At 35.8% G+C, this 17,851-nt stretch overlaps 2 protein-coding genes across 14 annotated transcripts in view; one reads left to right on the top strand and one right to left on the bottom strand.

The window, feature by feature from the left end:
• Positions 1 to 3,798, top strand: part of Eea1 (early endosome antigen 1) — a 196,659-nt gene extending 192,861 nt beyond the window's left edge. For all 8 annotated transcript variants that reach the window (XM_087192594.1, XM_021258475.2, XM_013072298.3 and 5 more), the window contains one exon: positions 274 to 3,798. In XM_087192594.1, coding sequence (XP_087048720.1) covers positions 274 to 396 — 123 coding nt within the window. In that variant the 3' untranslated portion in view covers positions 397 to 3,798. The remainder of the gene's footprint in view (positions 1 to 273) is intronic.
• Positions 1,566 to 17,851, bottom strand: part of Plekhg7 (pleckstrin homology and RhoGEF domain containing G7) — a 57,315-nt gene continuing 41,029 nt past the window's right edge. For all 6 annotated transcript variants that reach the window (XM_021258476.2, XM_021258477.2, XM_021258478.2 and 3 more), the window contains 7 exons: positions 17,172 to 17,346; positions 15,633 to 15,748; positions 15,184 to 15,277; positions 12,108 to 12,187; positions 10,196 to 10,349; positions 6,935 to 7,032; positions 1,566 to 5,961 (listed from right to left, as the gene is read on the bottom strand). In XM_021258476.2, the coding sequence (XP_021114135.1) occupies positions 5,854 to 5,961; positions 6,935 to 7,032; positions 10,196 to 10,349; positions 12,108 to 12,187; positions 15,184 to 15,277; positions 15,633 to 15,748; positions 17,172 to 17,346 (825 nt within the window). In that variant the 3' untranslated portion in view covers positions 1,566 to 5,853. The remainder of the gene's footprint in view (positions 5,962 to 6,934; positions 7,033 to 10,195; positions 10,350 to 12,107; positions 12,188 to 15,183; positions 15,278 to 15,632; positions 15,749 to 17,171; positions 17,347 to 17,851) is intronic.

Genomic DNA, 17,851 nt, shown 5'->3' with positions numbered 1-17,851 from the left:
ATGCCTCCTTGGGTTCTGAGAATTTCATGATAAAAGCCACATAAAACGTTTAACATGGTGTTTGATAAATAGAAAGCATTCAAATTGAATATAACAGAGGGCTTCAGTTTATATGTTGAAATAAGTATGTCATTAAATCATACAGTAACCACTGGAAAGTTAGTGTACCTGTATACTGTTAGTATGCAGTTTAGTGTGTGATATTCATATGTTTTTATGATGTTTTCGGTACAGTTTTTAAGCTTGAAATTGTTTAATTTTTGTCATCTACAGCATCATTGCCGACAGTGTGGAAATATCTTCTGTGCTGAGTGTTCAGCCAAGAACGCCTTAACGCCTTCCTCCAAGAAACCCGTCCGCGTCTGTGATGCATGCTTCAATGACTTGCAAGGGTAATGGTTAGCACAGCGTCACGTTAGGTTTTTAATAAATGTGCTTAGCAGGTCTTGGACTGTTTGATTTGGACTCTGGCGGCAATTCTAGACCAAGTTAGAATTCGTATATTTTGGAATGTTATCAATATCAAGTAAAAGTCTTCTATTTTTGTGAGTCTTGGATTCATCTTCATTACTTTTTTCCATTTAACCCCTGGAACAGCTTTCATGCCAAGTTCAGAATTAGTTAATGAAATGTAAATAAACTTTGGACAGAAAATAGCAATGTATTTTTTTAAATATAATTTCATTGTTCACAAATGGTGAATACAGTTCCATAGATCACTTCTTTCTCCCAAATTATATGTACAAAAATGTACATGGATGATGTTTTCACTTGCTTTTGTTGCACAATAACATATTAATTACATTAAATATTCTCTGTGGAGTCATGCACAAGACTATAACACTTTCTTTTTCTCTTCTGTAAAGGTCTGTAGCTCAGTTATATTGTTTTGTTTTAAATTTACTACTTGGGTATTCTAAATATAGTTTATGTTAAAATATGTATTAATCATAAATTCGAACATGATTTTTGTTTTAACAGTATTGATTATATTGTCTTGAGTACATTTTATAAAATCCTCTGTAAAATAAATTTGCCTACTTTGTGATAACCTTAGGGTTATGTTTCAAAGACTAGGATTAATTTTTCTTTTTCTTTGTGCCTTTTTTTATCTCAATTTTAAACTCCTACATATTGTCCCTTAAAAATCCTATAAAACCCCTTACCTTCTCTGTTGGAGGGTGAAAAGTAGAAATTGTATTATGGTCCAAGTCTCACTTTCTTGTTAGTGGGAAGTCTTGAGATTAGTTTTATATTACAACCTTACAACTCTTTATCTTTGTCAAGCATCTCCAGGAATCTGAATTTCTTTTTTAAAGGATCTGCCATTTTTCCTTTACCTGGTTTTACCTTCTCAAGCGTAGCTCAGCTTCACTGTAATTGTTTTTGTAAATTTGCATTTAAAGTTAGTAACTTATATTGCTATAGTTATATCCTTGAAAACAAAATATAAAATGGTAAGAAGAGGTAAAATACTCTACTTTATATTTTCTTTTTACCTAACAGCAAAGAATTTTAAAAAACTGTTAAAATTGACTTACTCTTAAAATGGTTCTAGGTTAGGGTTTTATATTAACTGGGGAATCTTGACTGTAAAAATAATGCTATGACATTACCTTTAACTAACAGCTAGACAATAGAGTATCACCCAAGACAGATGTATTTAGAAACCCTAATGTTACCATAAATACTGAAACAGAATTGCCAAGAACCTTAAGGATAATTAAGAATTAACCTATTTGTATGTTGAATAATGAAATTGAATTTTAATATTTCATAGTCTTATTAATTTGGAAACTAGGAAACATCTGAAAGCAGAATTCATTAATTTTAGTTTATTATCTTTCTAGAGAAAAAAATGTTAAAGTTACACATTCATTCAGTGCAATCATTTAGTAACAAGGCAGAGAAGGATGAGAGTATCTCATTTACAATAATTCATAAGAAACACTTGCTTTCAAATATCAGACTGAAATGAAATCATGTTTATATAATACCTAGAACATAGATAAATGAAAAGATGCCACATACTCATTTAATTATTTAAAAAGTAAACCCTGTTGTCAGTAGCTATTAAGGACATTAAGTCCCCAGACTTGGATAAACATACATCCTTGAGCATATGTAATGAATAAATGCAATGACTATTAAAATAATAGTTGGATAATATAAACTGAGCTATTCATGCATTTTATATCCTCATAAGACCTTTCAAATAGTATTAATTCTATAATTTTACATTAAAGTAACTTAATGAATTTGTTAGAAAAAGTCACTGAACCACCATTTTTTAATTTGTTTTAAGGTAATAAAACTTTATGAGAATTCTGGGTGAGAATGTTTCTTCACTTCATCTCCTCCTGGGATACACTATAGACTTCTGCTCCCTCCCTGAGTCCCTGCATACATTCAAAAAAACATTGTGGAGACAACAAATAAAACCATGATTGAGTGATTTTTCTCATTTTTGTCTAGTCTCATTTCATAGATCCCAAATAATCTACCTGCCATTGGCAACTAGACAGATAAAATAAGTGAAACCAATCAATTTTGCTAGTAGCTTACCAGTTGAATGTGTTTTGAAAATAAACCTTAATGTCCTTTTCCCCTTTAATTAAAGAGACCTCTTCTGTGTTCTTATTGACTCTACGTTCTAGGTGTTTGCTGGTACTATTGGTCAGTGAGACAGAGCTGGCACTCTTGGTTCTGGTGCAAAACATTGGCATCAAGTCTTAGTAAATTGCAAACCTCGGCATAGAAATGTGAGTTAAAAATCAAGTCTTGCTGGTTAGTGTACAATAAACTTTTAATAGAAAGAAGACAGTGCTGCTGGTATAGGGTTTGTTCCTTTTGAAGAAAGAAAGGGAAACAAACACAACACCTCAAAGCAGTGTACAAATAACATTTTGTTCAACTACCTCTTAAAGTGGAGTTAGTAGTTTAATAGTTTCCTTACAGTAATGTTAAATAGTAATTGCCAAATTTGTTATTTTCCCATCCTTTAAAAAGTGTTTATGATTATTTTATATAATTTTGAGATCTTAAAGTCACTTTTTTTTAACCTTGCATTTGCATAAAAATATTTAGCTTTTAAGTGGAGAGCAAATTATGATCATATATTTTGATATTCATGACCTGTTTCACTATAGCAGTTTTTTTAAAATGCACTTTGGCTGTAAGATTGTGGATGATTTGATCCATAAGATTTAAATGCGCCATCAATTTACTATTTGTAGACATGAGCTTGATGAATGATATTCAGTAATTATAATGTGCCACGTATTACCATGTCTTAATTTCCCTTTGCCTGAATTTTAATGATCAATTTGTTATTGTTGCAGATGTGAATATTGTGCATACACTTCCAAAATTTATGTAAAATTGTATAAGATGGAATTGGAAATCACATAAGTTCTTTCTGTGCAGAAGTACTGAGCTTACTGTAACATGATGCAGTCCTGTGTATGGCATTCTGTACTTCCTTGAACTGGATCATGCAGTCATAGCTTCTGTATATATTTTTGCATGAATATTTTTTCATTTAATTTTTGGGTTCATTATTTGTATTGTGTTTACTATTTGTGATCATATAGTTGTGCCTTATTTTGTGACAGTTTAGCTCAATAAATACTGTAATTTCTAACCTCACTGATAAGAAGGTTATTGATTATAAATATACTTGATAAATTACCTGACAGCATTTAAATCTGTATAAAGAACAATGGAAGGATCCTTATTGAATTGTTTCTTTTGTTTTTTAAATGTTAAAAATGATATTAAAAACATTTCTTTCTAGTAGATGTGGTCTGGGACTAAATAATTTTGTCTACTTGAAAAAGAACAATATGTTAACCATTTTCCATGAATTATTTTATAGAATATTAGGATTTTGCACTTGGATATAGACAATGATGTTTTAATGTTCTTGAATTTAGAATACTTATTCATGATCTCTAGAGAAATTATTACTACCATTTTGCTTGAGACATTCATTCTCTTTTCACTATACTCAATATTATAGAGAATTACTAAAACTAAAAAGAGTATAAAAATATGAAATTAATTCCTTCTTTCATTGTGTATGTAAATTTAATCCCCATGTGACCCAATGTACCGCTATTTTTTATTATTTTTTTCCTGGGCACTAGAGTTCCAGAATTTTTTTTCCCTATTTCATACTAATGTCCTTCTCACCGAAAAATTGAATATGCATATCCTGAAGCATGTAGCAAACATATTGTATATCAGATGTAGTAAACATATTGTATATCAGATTTGCTATTTTGTGAGCTTTACAGTGTTCCAGTTTATGCCATATTCTTGAGCCATTTTACATCCTTTATGTTAATTCTTTTTCTCTATATAATGAGATTTAAGACTCATGGGACTAAAGAAATCTTGAGACATCGCCTCGTGCTAATCCACTGCCTTCCTCCTACATTGATTTGTAGCTAAAATACCCTGCAAGATGATTGCTAAAAATTTTTTCCTGAAAATATTTATTGTAACCAGAATTTCTTTAAAAGTCTGGCATAAACCTCTGTTTATGCTTTCAATTCCATTCAGATATTATCTCTAGGGACTCAGTTGAAGTCTCTTCTTTTCTACCTTCCTCCTCTGCCATTTATTCTTAGCTATCAACAACAGTTACTACTTCCCAGATTCGTCCTTTATTTTTACTCACCCCTAATAAATGTCTGACTCTACTATAAGGAGACTGTGCCTCCATTCTAGTAGTGCTGGATCCTCGCCCCACACCTGTCTGCTGCACTTGTCTGTACTACTTTGTTTGGGTGGTGAACTCTGTGTCCACGTTTAAAAACCTGCTGTACACCTGACTTCCCCAAACTTCATCCTCTCTATCCAGAAGAAGCCAGTTAATGTTTCAGCCAAATTTGGTAAATTTGTTACTTCTACTTTGGAAATTGCAGAAAGTACTGTGATTGAAATTGATATTTGTGGTCTTCCATTTAATAAACTTTGGCCCTAAGAACTGGTTCCTTAATTGCAGTGATAATAGTTCAAATAGCTCATCTTGATAAAGTCTAATGAAGTTTTAAATTTTCAGATAAAATGAAGTGATTGTACTATGCTAACACACACACACACACCACAAAATGTTTTTTGACAAATACCATCATTCTTCAAAAATTGAAGTTAAGAGAAAGATACTATTCCTATGAGCAGCTTCCATGTAAAGATGTTAACTCGTAAATCTGGAATAATTTTTTTTTTAAACAATGGAATTTAGTCTTTGGGGTTTTCATATTACAAATTAGATCATTATAAATATATCTAAGATATATAAACTGACTGTTGAAGATAGGAATTCTAAAACTGCTATTGAAATGAACTCCTTATTTATTGTATAATATATTTAAAAAGCCACAAATGTAGATCAAAAATTGTCATTGTGTTTGAGGTAGGACTATAAAGCAGTAAGACTGATTTACAAGCAACGTAGAAAAATTGGTTTCATTATTTTATAGATACTTATGGAGTAAATGCTAGAATTCACATTGGACACAAGCACTGCCTAATCTTTCTGATACTCCATTTGCCTGGTCATTCACCATTTACAAATTATAACAGCACCATTCTTCACCTGCTCTTCATACAGGTCTGACTGAAGCATTAGAAGTCTGGATATCAATATATATTTGTCAAGAAATCTGAATTCAAATTTGTTGCAGTCATTATTTCTCTAAGGACTTTCCTAGCTTAAATTCTCAAATTCTGGGATGCCTTTAAAAAGCACATTTCCTTTTAGCTCATCGTGAGATAAGTGTTAATAAGTTTAAATGAAATGCTTTAAACCCTAACCTCTGAAAAGTGTGGACTTGTTTTAAGTCCCTAAATTTCAGAAGATTCTGCAGGCAATGTGAATAAAGATATTTTCTTGGTTTCCTGATTCTTACTGTAGCAAGAGATTGCTGCTGTTAGTTGTGCTATCCATGCTTTCTGTTGAAAAAGAAAAATACGTAAATAGAATGTTAAACTGATAGTTTCTCACATCTGAATTAATATTTTCCGTTTATTAATTGGCTTGCTCTTTAAAACTGAAGACTAACAAACATTTGCAGATGTTTCTCACTTTCTTATATCTAATATAAATACCTCTAGTCAGATAGGAAAATGTAAATGGATTAAATGGTGAGTAGTGTGTAAGTTGGATAATCAGGGACCAATGACAACTAATTAGACTAATAAGAAAAATTAGTACTGACAATAAGTTTGAAAGTTGAATATCTTGAATTCCCCTTGAAAAACAGAAGTTCTTAACCAGTGATATAATTTAAAAACATAATTATAAAAACAGGTTCTGAAGGAGATGACCCAGGAAATTGAGTTCTTAAGAATAACAGAATAATGCATTTCTTGTCTGGCCATATTGTTGCTGTGGTGGAAGACTACAAGGGGAAGGACAAAAATAGAAACTTCTAAATAGAGAAACCAGAGTCAGGCCGCTGCTCTTTCAACTCCATAGCTATAATAACAATGGCATATTTTCAAAACAAATAGACGACATGGGTCACAATTGCATTGTTTGATATCATTTATGCTGATGGCACATTATTTCCATTCTGGAAAATGACTGGAAAATCTTAAAAGTGAGCCATGCAATCCAAAGCAGTTCTTTCCCTCTTTCCTACAGAAACTGCAGAATCAAGGCAGCTCTTGACTTTCTGCAACAGGAAAAAATAAGACGGGCTGTGTCAACTCTGCAAATGTGAGGAAATTGTCGTCCCTGAGGTTTCGGAGCGTGATATGGACTAGAGGTCCTTCACCACCTACCAGTTGCTCTCCTTTCCTAAGTGAGTCAGGACAATACATAAAATCTCCCAATTCATCATCATTACTTAACAGGCTTGGAATTTTTCTTTATATAAGTGAACTCTGAAGAATCAAAGATCTAAAAACCTAAGATACATACTTTGTCATTTTCCATCTGGGCTTGTAATAAGAATGCTGCTATACACTGTCGATATCTGTTTTCATGTTGTATAAGAAAAGCATTTCTCAGTCCAAAGACTAGAAAAAGATATTGCAAAGACAAAAAGCCAAATTAATATGAAATCCAAGCAGTGTCTTAGTACAAGAACCTGGGGTCTTGTCTTTTATTTTGGTTTCTATTTATAATGAGGGTGGAGATTTATGTAGATTACCAAAGAAACAGTTCTAATTCCAAAGTCAAGACCCCACTGCTGTGTCCAAACAGAGCCCACTTTAATGCAAAAACCCTTTCTCAGCTAAAGACATCTGGGAGCTGATGAAATGCAACTGAAGCACAGAAAATAAGCTCTGCACAAGACAACGTGAGTGTGATTAGGTACATTTTGTGTATGTGTGTGAAAATGTAATTAAAAATGAAAACATGGAAAACAATGTATTCTTTTTTGTCTCCACTATTTAAATGTTTATTTTTGTATTTAAAGGGAAGTTACATCAAAAGAAGGTATATAATCAAAATGTGGCAAAAATTCAAAAATCACCTGAATAGGCCAAGAAAAGCTAAAAAACTGATTGAAATAAAATGCATTATCCACCAAATGATGTGAAATATATAACAAAACAAAACAAAAAGAAATGCCTGGTTGTTGTGTTTGCAGAAGAAACAAATTGCTCCATTGGTTTCTGGTTGCTCTTAGCAATGACAGGAGGTACTAGGGAGCATTCTTGTTTTTTAACAGAAATTGTGGAAATGGAAGTGTCTGCCTTGAATTATTAGTACAACAAAAAATAAAATTCTGTAGCTTGTATAGTCTTTCTGAAGTCCTTAATGTTGAGAATCAGACAAACCAACAAACCAAGCCAGTTCTGACTCCTAGTCATCCAATACATTAGGGAGAAAAAAAGAGCAAATTCCTTTTATTCCTGATGCATCTTCAAGTGATTGTATTGTTGAAGTTGGTGAATTTAACCCTGACGTATCTGAGGCCGGTCAGGCTTTATTTCCAAATCAAAGGGAATGCAAGCCTTTTATTTTCTTAACTGCAAGAAGTATTTCATTATCACAGATTATACTCAAAATAGTGTAAACCTCATAATTCCTAAAGTCTGCTGCAACAGATTAGTCAATGTCAAATCATAAAACACTGTCCAGTTTCCCTGGGATAAGAAGAGTAAAACTATTAAAATGACTTTCTGGAAAAAGATCTGGCTGGGTTTGTTTTACTCCCTGATTTTTTTCTCTTCTAAACCTCTGCAGCACACGAGGTTTTAAAGATCATATTGTTCTTGGCTGGTGTTTGGAATCCATTTTCTCCAAACATTGAAACTGGAGTTCCATTGGCAGTCACTTGTTTGGATTATAATATGGGCATAAGGGACTTCATAAACAGATGACCTGGTACAGTCAGGTCTGTAAAGTACAATAAGGAGATAACACGAATGAAAATAACTCTTTTTTTAAAACTTTTCTAATGTAGTTACTAACAATTTTAAAGGCATTTATTAGGTACTGGGCTCCACACTGTTTTTGCTTTCTCTGTGTTGTGTCATTTAAACCACACAGCAATCATGTGAGATAGGTCAACTAATTCCTGCTTAACAAGTGAAGAACTAGGAACCAGATGTGATTTTTCTGTGATCTGGCCACAGTCTGGAATTAGGTCTCTGTCATTCCAGTGGCCAGTCTCTTCTGTCCCACCTTCTCCTTCCCACTCGCTAGCTATTCTGCCTCGTGCACTATATACAGTCAACATTACACCAAGGGAACAAGAAAACCATTTTCAAAAAAGGAACAAGACATGTTAGTTGCAAATCAGAAAATAAAATTTTAAAAAGTGGAAGTGTTTTTTAGAAAGATATTTTCATTGATTTTTAGAAAAAGAACAGAGGAGAAGCAGAGATCTACCAAAGAAATGTCAGATTTTCCATAAAGTCCATTTCTTGAGGCCGACATGGCTGTGACTAAACTGATCTCTCAGCCAAGCTGCTCACTCTCTCCTAATCGGGTTAGGGGATCTTCCTCCACTCATGAGGCCAGAATCATCATAGCTGCTGTAGTGGGATAATACACTCCTAACCCGGAATGCCCTCTGTAATGGCTCTTCCCTCATGAAAAAGTAAACAAATCACAACAGAATCCTTCTTTTCTTGCACTACTCTTCCATCTCCTAAGCAGGAGCAAGCTCACACTGAAAGGGTGCACAAGGTAGAAAAAACCCCTCAGTTTAGTCTTGATTCTAAAACTTTCTGGCTCATGCAGACTTTGGCCCATGCTATATTGGAGTCAAATACACCCAGGTAGTAAAGGTTTGGTTCCCAGGCTGTGGGAGGTGGAGTCTGGTGGAAATATTTAGGTTGTAAGGGGCATGTCTTCAAAGGGAATTATGGGACTCTGATCTCTCCCTCTCCTCCCCTTTCCCCTCCCCTCCCTCTCCCCCTCCCTCTCTCTGTCTCTCTGGCAGTGAGGTGAGCAGTTTTGTTTCTACCATGTGCTCCTGCTGTGATATTCCTCCTAGCCACAGATTTAAAAGAACTGGCCCAACCCATTATGGACCCCAAGCTCCAAAACTGTGAGCCAAAATATACCTTTTCTCTTCATAAGCCAAGTATCTCAGGCTTTTGTTATAGTGATGGAAGGCTTACTAATACAGCCTCTATAGACTGCAGTTGGTCCCAGCCAAATCAAACACAAAAGACTATAGCCTACCTGCTTGTGTCCACTTTCAGAAGATCTTACTGAAGCAGAGAGAATAGAAGCTGTGTTTTGGATATGTGTGTGAATATGTGCATACATCACGTATTCATGCATACCTATTTCTAGCACATTCCTTCCTATAGCATGACTGTAATAAAGAAGCTTATACATTTATAATGTATCATGCTTTATCAGTGCTTTACTGATAGCAATAGTACTAATAATACTAATAGGATAGCAATACTAATAATAGCTATCATATATTGGGTGCATTGCATGCATTATTTCATTTACTTCTCATGAAAATTCACTGAACAGATATTATGTCTATCCCTAAAGTGACAAAGCTAGCAAGTGGCAGAATGAGGTAATCTAAGCATTGGGCACCATAACTAATTCATAGAGTGAATGATATATAACACACAGAACACAGTCTTGTATTTTGTGACGACATTACATTGGACTGATGTCTTGCTACAAAAGAAAAAAAATTCAGTATAAAGCTATGATGGCCATCAGAGGAGCTGAGTGTTGGAAACAGACACGTACCTGACACGTGGAGTGGGTCAATACTTTTGACTACCAATCTATCTAGTGGAATGGGTTGATCAAGTACTTTACATGAACCACCCTCTTTTATTATGGCTTGCAGCTCAGGAGTAAGCAAAGGACACATTACGCCAGTGTCTGAGCCTCCAAGTTTCTGAAATTAAAGAGGAAAATCATGCAACACATAGAAAACAAATACTGGTGCATAAACCTCAAGTGCATGCTTAAGCAAATGAGTTCTCATAAACAAGTCTCCTGACAGCCTGCTTACTGTCCTTTTTGGATATGAAAAAAAGCAAGTCCTCAAAGCATAGTGACTCAAAGCAAAGTGTTTCTGACCTCTATTTTTAATTACCCAAATAAAGAATGGCTGGCACCCATAATTGGAAAATATTTTAATCCCCATCACATCACTGGGAAGATCTTCATTCCCAGTATCTTAATCCTTCTCTAGTACTGATTTGAATGAATGAGAAAGAGGAGCTTATTTTGGCCAGTTCTGTGTGCGGGATCTAATATGAAGCTGCAAATAGATTCTATGCTCTATAATTCATAAATAATTGAAATTGTTTTGAATATATAAGATGAGGAATTACTTGAAAAAGGTGTAAAAGAGTGTAAAAGATTGTGATTTGCATGATATGTATTGTATACCAAATAGCAAAGAGGAATGTGAACTGGTAGCATTTCTTGTTTTGAAATGAAGTTGTGAAGCATGAAACCAGAATGTTACCTGACTATGCAATTGATATGGGCTGCCATCAACTGATGGGCTCTGATTTGTGCCACTTTTGAAGTGGAGGTGCATTGCATTGGCATCATGTTTTTGAAGGGGGTAGAGATTTTTCAGAACTTGTCTTATTTAGACATGCTAGTCTGAGGATCTTAAATAGGAGTCCATACAAATTCTTTAATGGTGACTTTCAGTATTCTCTAACACCCACTCCCTCCCAAACCACCCATCAGCTAGCTATTCATAAATTAATGAGTGTCTATTTTATTGCTAAAAGATTTTTAAAAAATTATTTGTCTCAACTAACCAACCTGCCTTCTACAATCTTAGTTTATTAAGAAATATGAGACACTTAACTTATGATATTATCTGTGTAAGCCTAGTCATTTGATAAAGAAATGAATGCAATAAAACAACATCAGGTATCTCTGATGGCATACGACATGGCAGTTCCTCTTCCACCTCCAAGGGCAGGTGTCTGTGAGCCTTCCTGACACTATGCTTAGCCACCACTCAGGAGCAGGCTGCGAAATCGGAGATTAGACAGAAAGCCTCCTGTGGACTGTCAGACCAATGGCTTAGTGGGTTTTTAAAACAAAACAATAATAATGGTAACCATAATACTTAAGAAATATGAAAAAACTCTATTCTCTGTAGAGGTTTTGTGACTCTAGCCCCTAACTGAGCCATGTTGTCAGTGATGCTAGCTATGCATTTGTTTAGCTCCTACAACAGCTCTTTTACAGGTAGAACTGAAAGATCAGGGCTTCCTCCCACCTCTCACCCCCAAGTCTACATTTCTCAAATCAGAAAGAGGAAGCCACCTTGCTGCGTGACTGCTTACAGTTTAGGGCCCCGCCCTGACTCTGGCTGCTCTTCTTGTACTAACCAATTTAGAAGGGTCAATATGAACAAAGACATTTTGGGGTTCTTTGTGTAGGCAAGTAAGGCATAAAAGCCATTGTTTATGGGACTTACCTTGAAGACATACAGACTAAGTAGTTTAAAAAAATGTACATCTCCCTTGGTATTCTTGAGAAATATAATTTACTTGTCATTTGTTTCATTCTTAGAGGATGAGATCCATTTTGAAGTATTATAAGAATATAGTTCTAACAGCTTATTTAGAAATATTTTCAAACTCATTTAGAAACTTATGTACAAATAGCAGCATTTTACCTTTTTGTTGCGCTTAGTCTTTGTAACTAAGAGGAAGTCATCGAAGAGGAACAGGTAAACGTCTAGGAATCTTGTGCTCTCTGAAGAAGAAAGAAAAGGTAAAACTGGAACTTGAAAGAGTAAGTGGAACTTTTATTTTTTAGACTGGAAAATCCTTTAGAAAATAAAACAAAGAATCCCTAGGTGGTGGATAAGAAAACTACCTGTGTCAGTGTTGAATTGATTTCTTCCTAAAGCACAGGCCTGGTTAGAGCTCAAGCATCCAACTTCAAAGACTATATTTGTGATGCGTTTCAAGTGGATCTAAGGTAACTCGGGCGGTATTTGTAATGATTTCAACTAAGCCCAGGACAAATCCATCAATTAATTGAACTTGCAGCATTTTAGCCTCTTGACTCATCTACGCATTCACCAGAGAAAAGGCATTTGGTAATGTTTGGGTAAACTGCATCTTTCCAATTCATGTGTGGAGGCCCTCATCTCCAGCACAGCGGTATTTGGAGTAAGGCAGTAGATAAGGTACAATGAGGTCATGAGCATGGAGCCCCAGTCCAACAGGATTAGTCATTCTCCGTCCTGTGAGGACCCAGCAAGGAGACACCTGTATGTTGGGAAGAGAGCCCTTGACAGAAACCAATAGAACCCAAATCCGGGATTTCTTGCCTCCAGTCTTTCAGAAATAATGTCTGCTGTTTGAACAGCCCAGTCTATGGTATTTTATTTAGCAGCTCTAGTTGACCAAAATAGTCAGGCAAACTACTTATTTCTTATGCTTTACGATGTGTTTTCAAATGTTTAAATATTCTCCATGTGCTTTTATGTTTACAAAGTTTTCTGATACCTCTTTTGATAGTTATTTCAAGCAAATAGGGTTTTTTTCTACTTCTCCCTAAGATAGAAAAAGTAACAGGAGAGAAATCAAATATTAGAATAAGGTATCCTCTTCCTCATTTTATTTCTCAGAAATTAAAAAAGCAAAAGGCTAACTTTAGGTGCCTTCAGAAAAAAAGGCTGTCTGTTTAGAGGGAGATGTCATAGGTACTTGAAGTTATGGGAAAATGTAGTACCTTTTTTAGCTTGTTCTATTTATGTTACTTATTTATATTATTCTGCTTTTATCCCTAGGAAGTAGGTGGCAAAGCTTAAATTAATAGATAAAATATTTAGGATTCACTTCTCTTCTATCTCATTAAGATTTGAGGAAGGGTTCTTTCTACATTTGCTTAGATAAGAAATTAGTGTATTCCCTTTGAATTATCCTTGAATGTTTTTAAAGAATTGTTTTCCATGACTATTAGAAACTTTCCTTTTCATAGCTCTAACAGACTGCCGTTCATCCGTCAAAACCTTTTCTTCTTTTGTAGTAACGAACCTCCTGAGTTTTAGTGGACACACATCTATAGAAAACAAAGACTGCATTGAAGCCCTTACAGCTGAATATGACCAAGGATCTAAATTCTGACCAAGAGAATGTGAGGAAGAGTTTGGTCATTGCTTCTGTCCTTCTCGCTGGGACTAGAGAATGCAAGACACACTGGTCAGCCATCTTGGGCCACAAAGAAGAAAACGAAAATAGTTCTTATGAAAATGAAATAGTTCTTAGTTCTCTTCTTAATTTCAAGTATTTCATTTTAAAAAACAGGCTATCAGCACCTGTATTCTGGGACATTATGATTATTTTAGCCACTGTTTAGGAAGGCCCTGGGGTTCCACCAAGCAAGCAACAAATAGTGAGACGTACTGTGCACTGATGGCTAAGACAGTATCCTGCCTTCAAGGAGCTTTAATTCTTTAATTCAAGGAGCAGATGCAAAAACAACATGTAAACAAGATTTAAAATGAGATAAATTTAGAAACTGATAGTGCTAGAGAAATAAATGGGGTAATCCCAAAGACAGTGACTGAGGAGGAAGACTGTATGTCAAAAATCAGGCTGTTCACATTCACTATCCGTCTGGCTTGAGGCTAACACAGCCCAGTGGAAAGTTTTTGCCAGGTGATTCCGTTCTTCGTTAATGGACTCTGAGTCCAGAATTAGAATCCAATCAGTGCTGCACAAACTGACCTGAGGTTTATGCATTTGTGCAGTTTTAGCTCCACTTGGTCTTTATTTTTCTCATGGACTCTGTGCCGTGGGCTGCATGGAGCACAGTTGTGGCCGTATTTCAGTGAGACAGCACCTTGAGCAGCATGTGACCTTTAGGTGTCACAGTCATTGGATCATCCTGTCTATCTCCACCCTAATCACTGTCACACTGACAAACACCAGTGCATAGGAAGCCTTGTATAGGGAGCATGTGAGGGGCATGCAGCCTCAATTCTAAAAGTTATGAAAACTAGCTCCCTCAGGAAATGAGAAAATACATTTATTTGATGAAGATAGTGCAGTGTTTAACAGTGGCAGAAGTTTGGAAACACTGTATATGTCAAGTTTTGTCATATCATCATCATTATCAACATTTAGAGGAGATGAAAGGAATTCAAACAATATCCCAAAGCCCACATTGGCACTAGATCCCCTGGTTTTTGTTTGGTTTTTTTGGTGGTTGGCATCAAACCCAGGCCTTGCACGTGCTAAGCATGAACTCTACCCTGAGTCATACCCCTCAGCCACCAGATTCTTGGCTCAGTGCTTTCCCTGTGTCATGTTTCTTCTAACACTATTAACCCTGCCCCAACAAATTTGTACCCAACTCTAAGTCTAAGTCCCACTGCCTTCAAATTTGACTTTATGCTACATTATGTGGTGTCTTTTCTTCACTGGAACTTGGCCAACACAGGTTGTGGCGTTAAACAAGTGTGACTGTTTATTATACAACAGACCTTGAGCCAAGTTCTTCATATGTGTCATTTTGCTTTAACAATAGTTTTATGAGTTGCCTCTCCATTCTAGAGAGAAATTGGAGGGCACATGGCTACATCGGGAAGTCTCTGTTTAGCTGGAGGCACTCTGATTCGTATGCTCCATCTCCTTGGACCAAGGTAAACACAATTCCTTCTGCCCTTCAAATAACACCAGTTGAACAAGTTATAAGGTAGCAAAGGTGCTGGTTTTCTTAAGCAAGCAGTTATTCACCTGCAAGAGTTAATTTCCCGTCATAGAGAAGGCATCTGTTGGTTGGCGACAAGATGTTTTCTGCCATGTGTTCTTTAAAAATGTGTTTCAAATACTTGCAAAACAAGGAAGAAAATAAGAGACGATGTTAGTGATGGGAAGAGAACTTGCTCAAGGAGCTGGGTCAATCAACTGCATCTAGAATTTTCAAGCTATTTAGAAATAATCTACCAGAAAATAGACACAGGATTGGGAAAGGGGGCACAAACCTCTCAGATGGACCATCCAAGTGGTGTGGTGATTTCGGCCTCCCCACACGCAGTGCTGTATGGATGAAGGCTTTTCCTTTTGCTCATAAAACTAGATTTATTCCTTAGGTGGATGGCTGGGGACTTTCTAAGACTATTGCATTTCTACCTGAATGCCAGGCTTCCAGAAAAGGACTTAAATCTCATTCATCTTTTAGGTACCTCTGGAATGAAAAACCTTTTATCTCTGTCCCAAAGCGGAGGCCACACTATAATCTCTTGTAGATGTCTAAATTTTTGGAAATTGTCCAACCACTTCACTTTTCCTTCAAGATCCCCTGAAAAGCAAGACACATCCAACATATTTTTAAATGCCTGTAACACTGAAGCATAAATTTAAGCAACATCCACTGTAATCATTTAAAGATATTGACTGTCCCTGGAGCCAAACCACAATTATAGTTCACTTAACATATTACTTGCTGTTTAAATGTCTGAGAAAACTCATTAATTTGAGATCAACTTCTTGCGGTTTTCTCTTGCAGAGAAAAATAATGCTAATAAAGCTCTCGGTAATTTTAAAAAATTATATGCCTCACACCAGTAGAGGAAAGAAAAAAAGTATTGGGTCCTTGTCCTGATCATAAAGCATAAGCTCTTTTCATGTAACAGTGATTATTTTCTTTTTGGCAAGAACTCAATTGGTCCTTGCAAGATTGGTGTTAGTTTTCCAATAATATGTTACTGTTGAGGCCTTGAAATGAATTTTGAAAATATGGGAAGAAACTATAGACTCACAAAATAACATAGTTGAACCCTTGAGAATTTGTCATCTTTAAGAAAACAGACTTAAAGAAAGGCCACCCAGATCTATTCCTTCAACAATGAGAATCTTTTATGGAGAAGTCTCCAGCAGATTTGCTTTTATCTTCCTCATGAGCGTCCAAATGAGTAATAATCCTTAATACTATTTTAGAAGTTTCAAAAAGTTAGTCTTTAGTTGAATTTGTTTCTTATTCACTTGATAAACTTAATTCTAGTCCCTTAGATCATTTTGAAATTTGAATAAAAGATTGAAAAAGAGGAATGACCCCCTCCACATTAAACTGTTATTTAACTTTTAAATCTGCAGAGGAACACTAATGCATAATTTTTAGCTGACAACTACCATTTGGAGATGTCCCCCTTGAGAGCCACCAGGAAATCCTACTTTATAGACAAATACCATGGATATCTTTGTTTGAATTCCAGTTATACAGAAGTACATAAATAAGCTTAAGCCATCACAGGGTTTACCCAGTTCTCTTTCCCAAATTTTGATTTTAAGATTGCAGTTGGCATAACATTGGCCCTGGATTTCTGTGAAAAATGATGAATGGTGATTTATTCTCCAGGTAGGCTTTCCATGGTGTTTACTCCCATTTGCTTTGTGTGTGGGTTCAGAATAGATGTTAACAAAAAAACAACGCCAATCATCTGGGAAGTAGAACCTTTCCTGCCTGAACTCACTTCTGAAACCCTTGGAGGCAGAGCGATGTCCTGTGTAAACTTGATATTAAGAGTTCCCATTAGTTTGCCAGGATGTTTTATATGTGTTGGAACCCATTGTTTTATACGTGTTTGGTTTATAATGAACTTGAATATGGATCCTATTTCTGAGTCATGACCCCAAGTCAATGGAATTACCTTCCATCCTAGCCTCGATGGGAACCACAGGGCTCCTCAACTTTTTAATTAAGCTCAGATGTCTCAGGGACTTACGGAGAGATTTTTCCACCTTTTCCTTGATGGAGTAGATCATGATTTTCTCAGTAGAGTCTATACTCCTTCTCCAGATGTTCTTCAGCAACAAGGGATACCGGGTAAGCCTGTGTAGTGGGGCCACCAAGAGCTCGGGTAGATGAAGCCGTCTGCACTGTTCATTTTGCTCACACCACTGGGAAAGCCAAAAGCACACATTGTCAGCATATCACCTCTCTTATCCAGGCACTAAGAAGCTGCGACTCCAGAGTTTCTTAGGAGAGTTTACTCAATAACAACAGGATGCACCTGTGAGCTTGCTGAGAAAACTCATAAGCTATGGAATAACCTTTGAATTTTGAAAATTCCATGTTAAACTCTCTTTTGCTACGTAACAGTGCCAAATTCAGGGTCTGAAATTAGGTTCTTAAATGTAACTAAGAAGTATGATTGAATGTTACTAATTTTACTTTTCAGTTAAAGAAATTACAGAATCCCTTTTCAGATATTTTGGCTTATAACACTACTACTCAGTCCTCCTAAAAGGGGAAACTTATCAAGATGCAGATGCACAGGAAAAGTTTATGAACATCCTTCCTCAATTGCATGTTCCATGCATGGTAGTGATAGATGTATGAATGCGTGTTCCAGCCCGTTTACCCTAGCTCTTGAGAGAGATTCTGGTTTCCCCAGCTTTGTTC

The sequence above is a fragment of the Heterocephalus glaber genome, unplaced genomic scaffold, assembly GCF_053883595.1.
Source record: "Heterocephalus glaber isolate CG9 unplaced genomic scaffold, H.glaber_assembly_v1.0 deba00001572, whole genome shotgun sequence".
Classification (NCBI taxonomy): Eukaryota; Metazoa; Chordata; class Mammalia; order Rodentia; family Bathyergidae; genus Heterocephalus; species Heterocephalus glaber.
The sequence above is the reverse complement of the archived record's forward strand: the minus strand, read 5'-3'. Positions and strand labels throughout refer to the sequence as shown.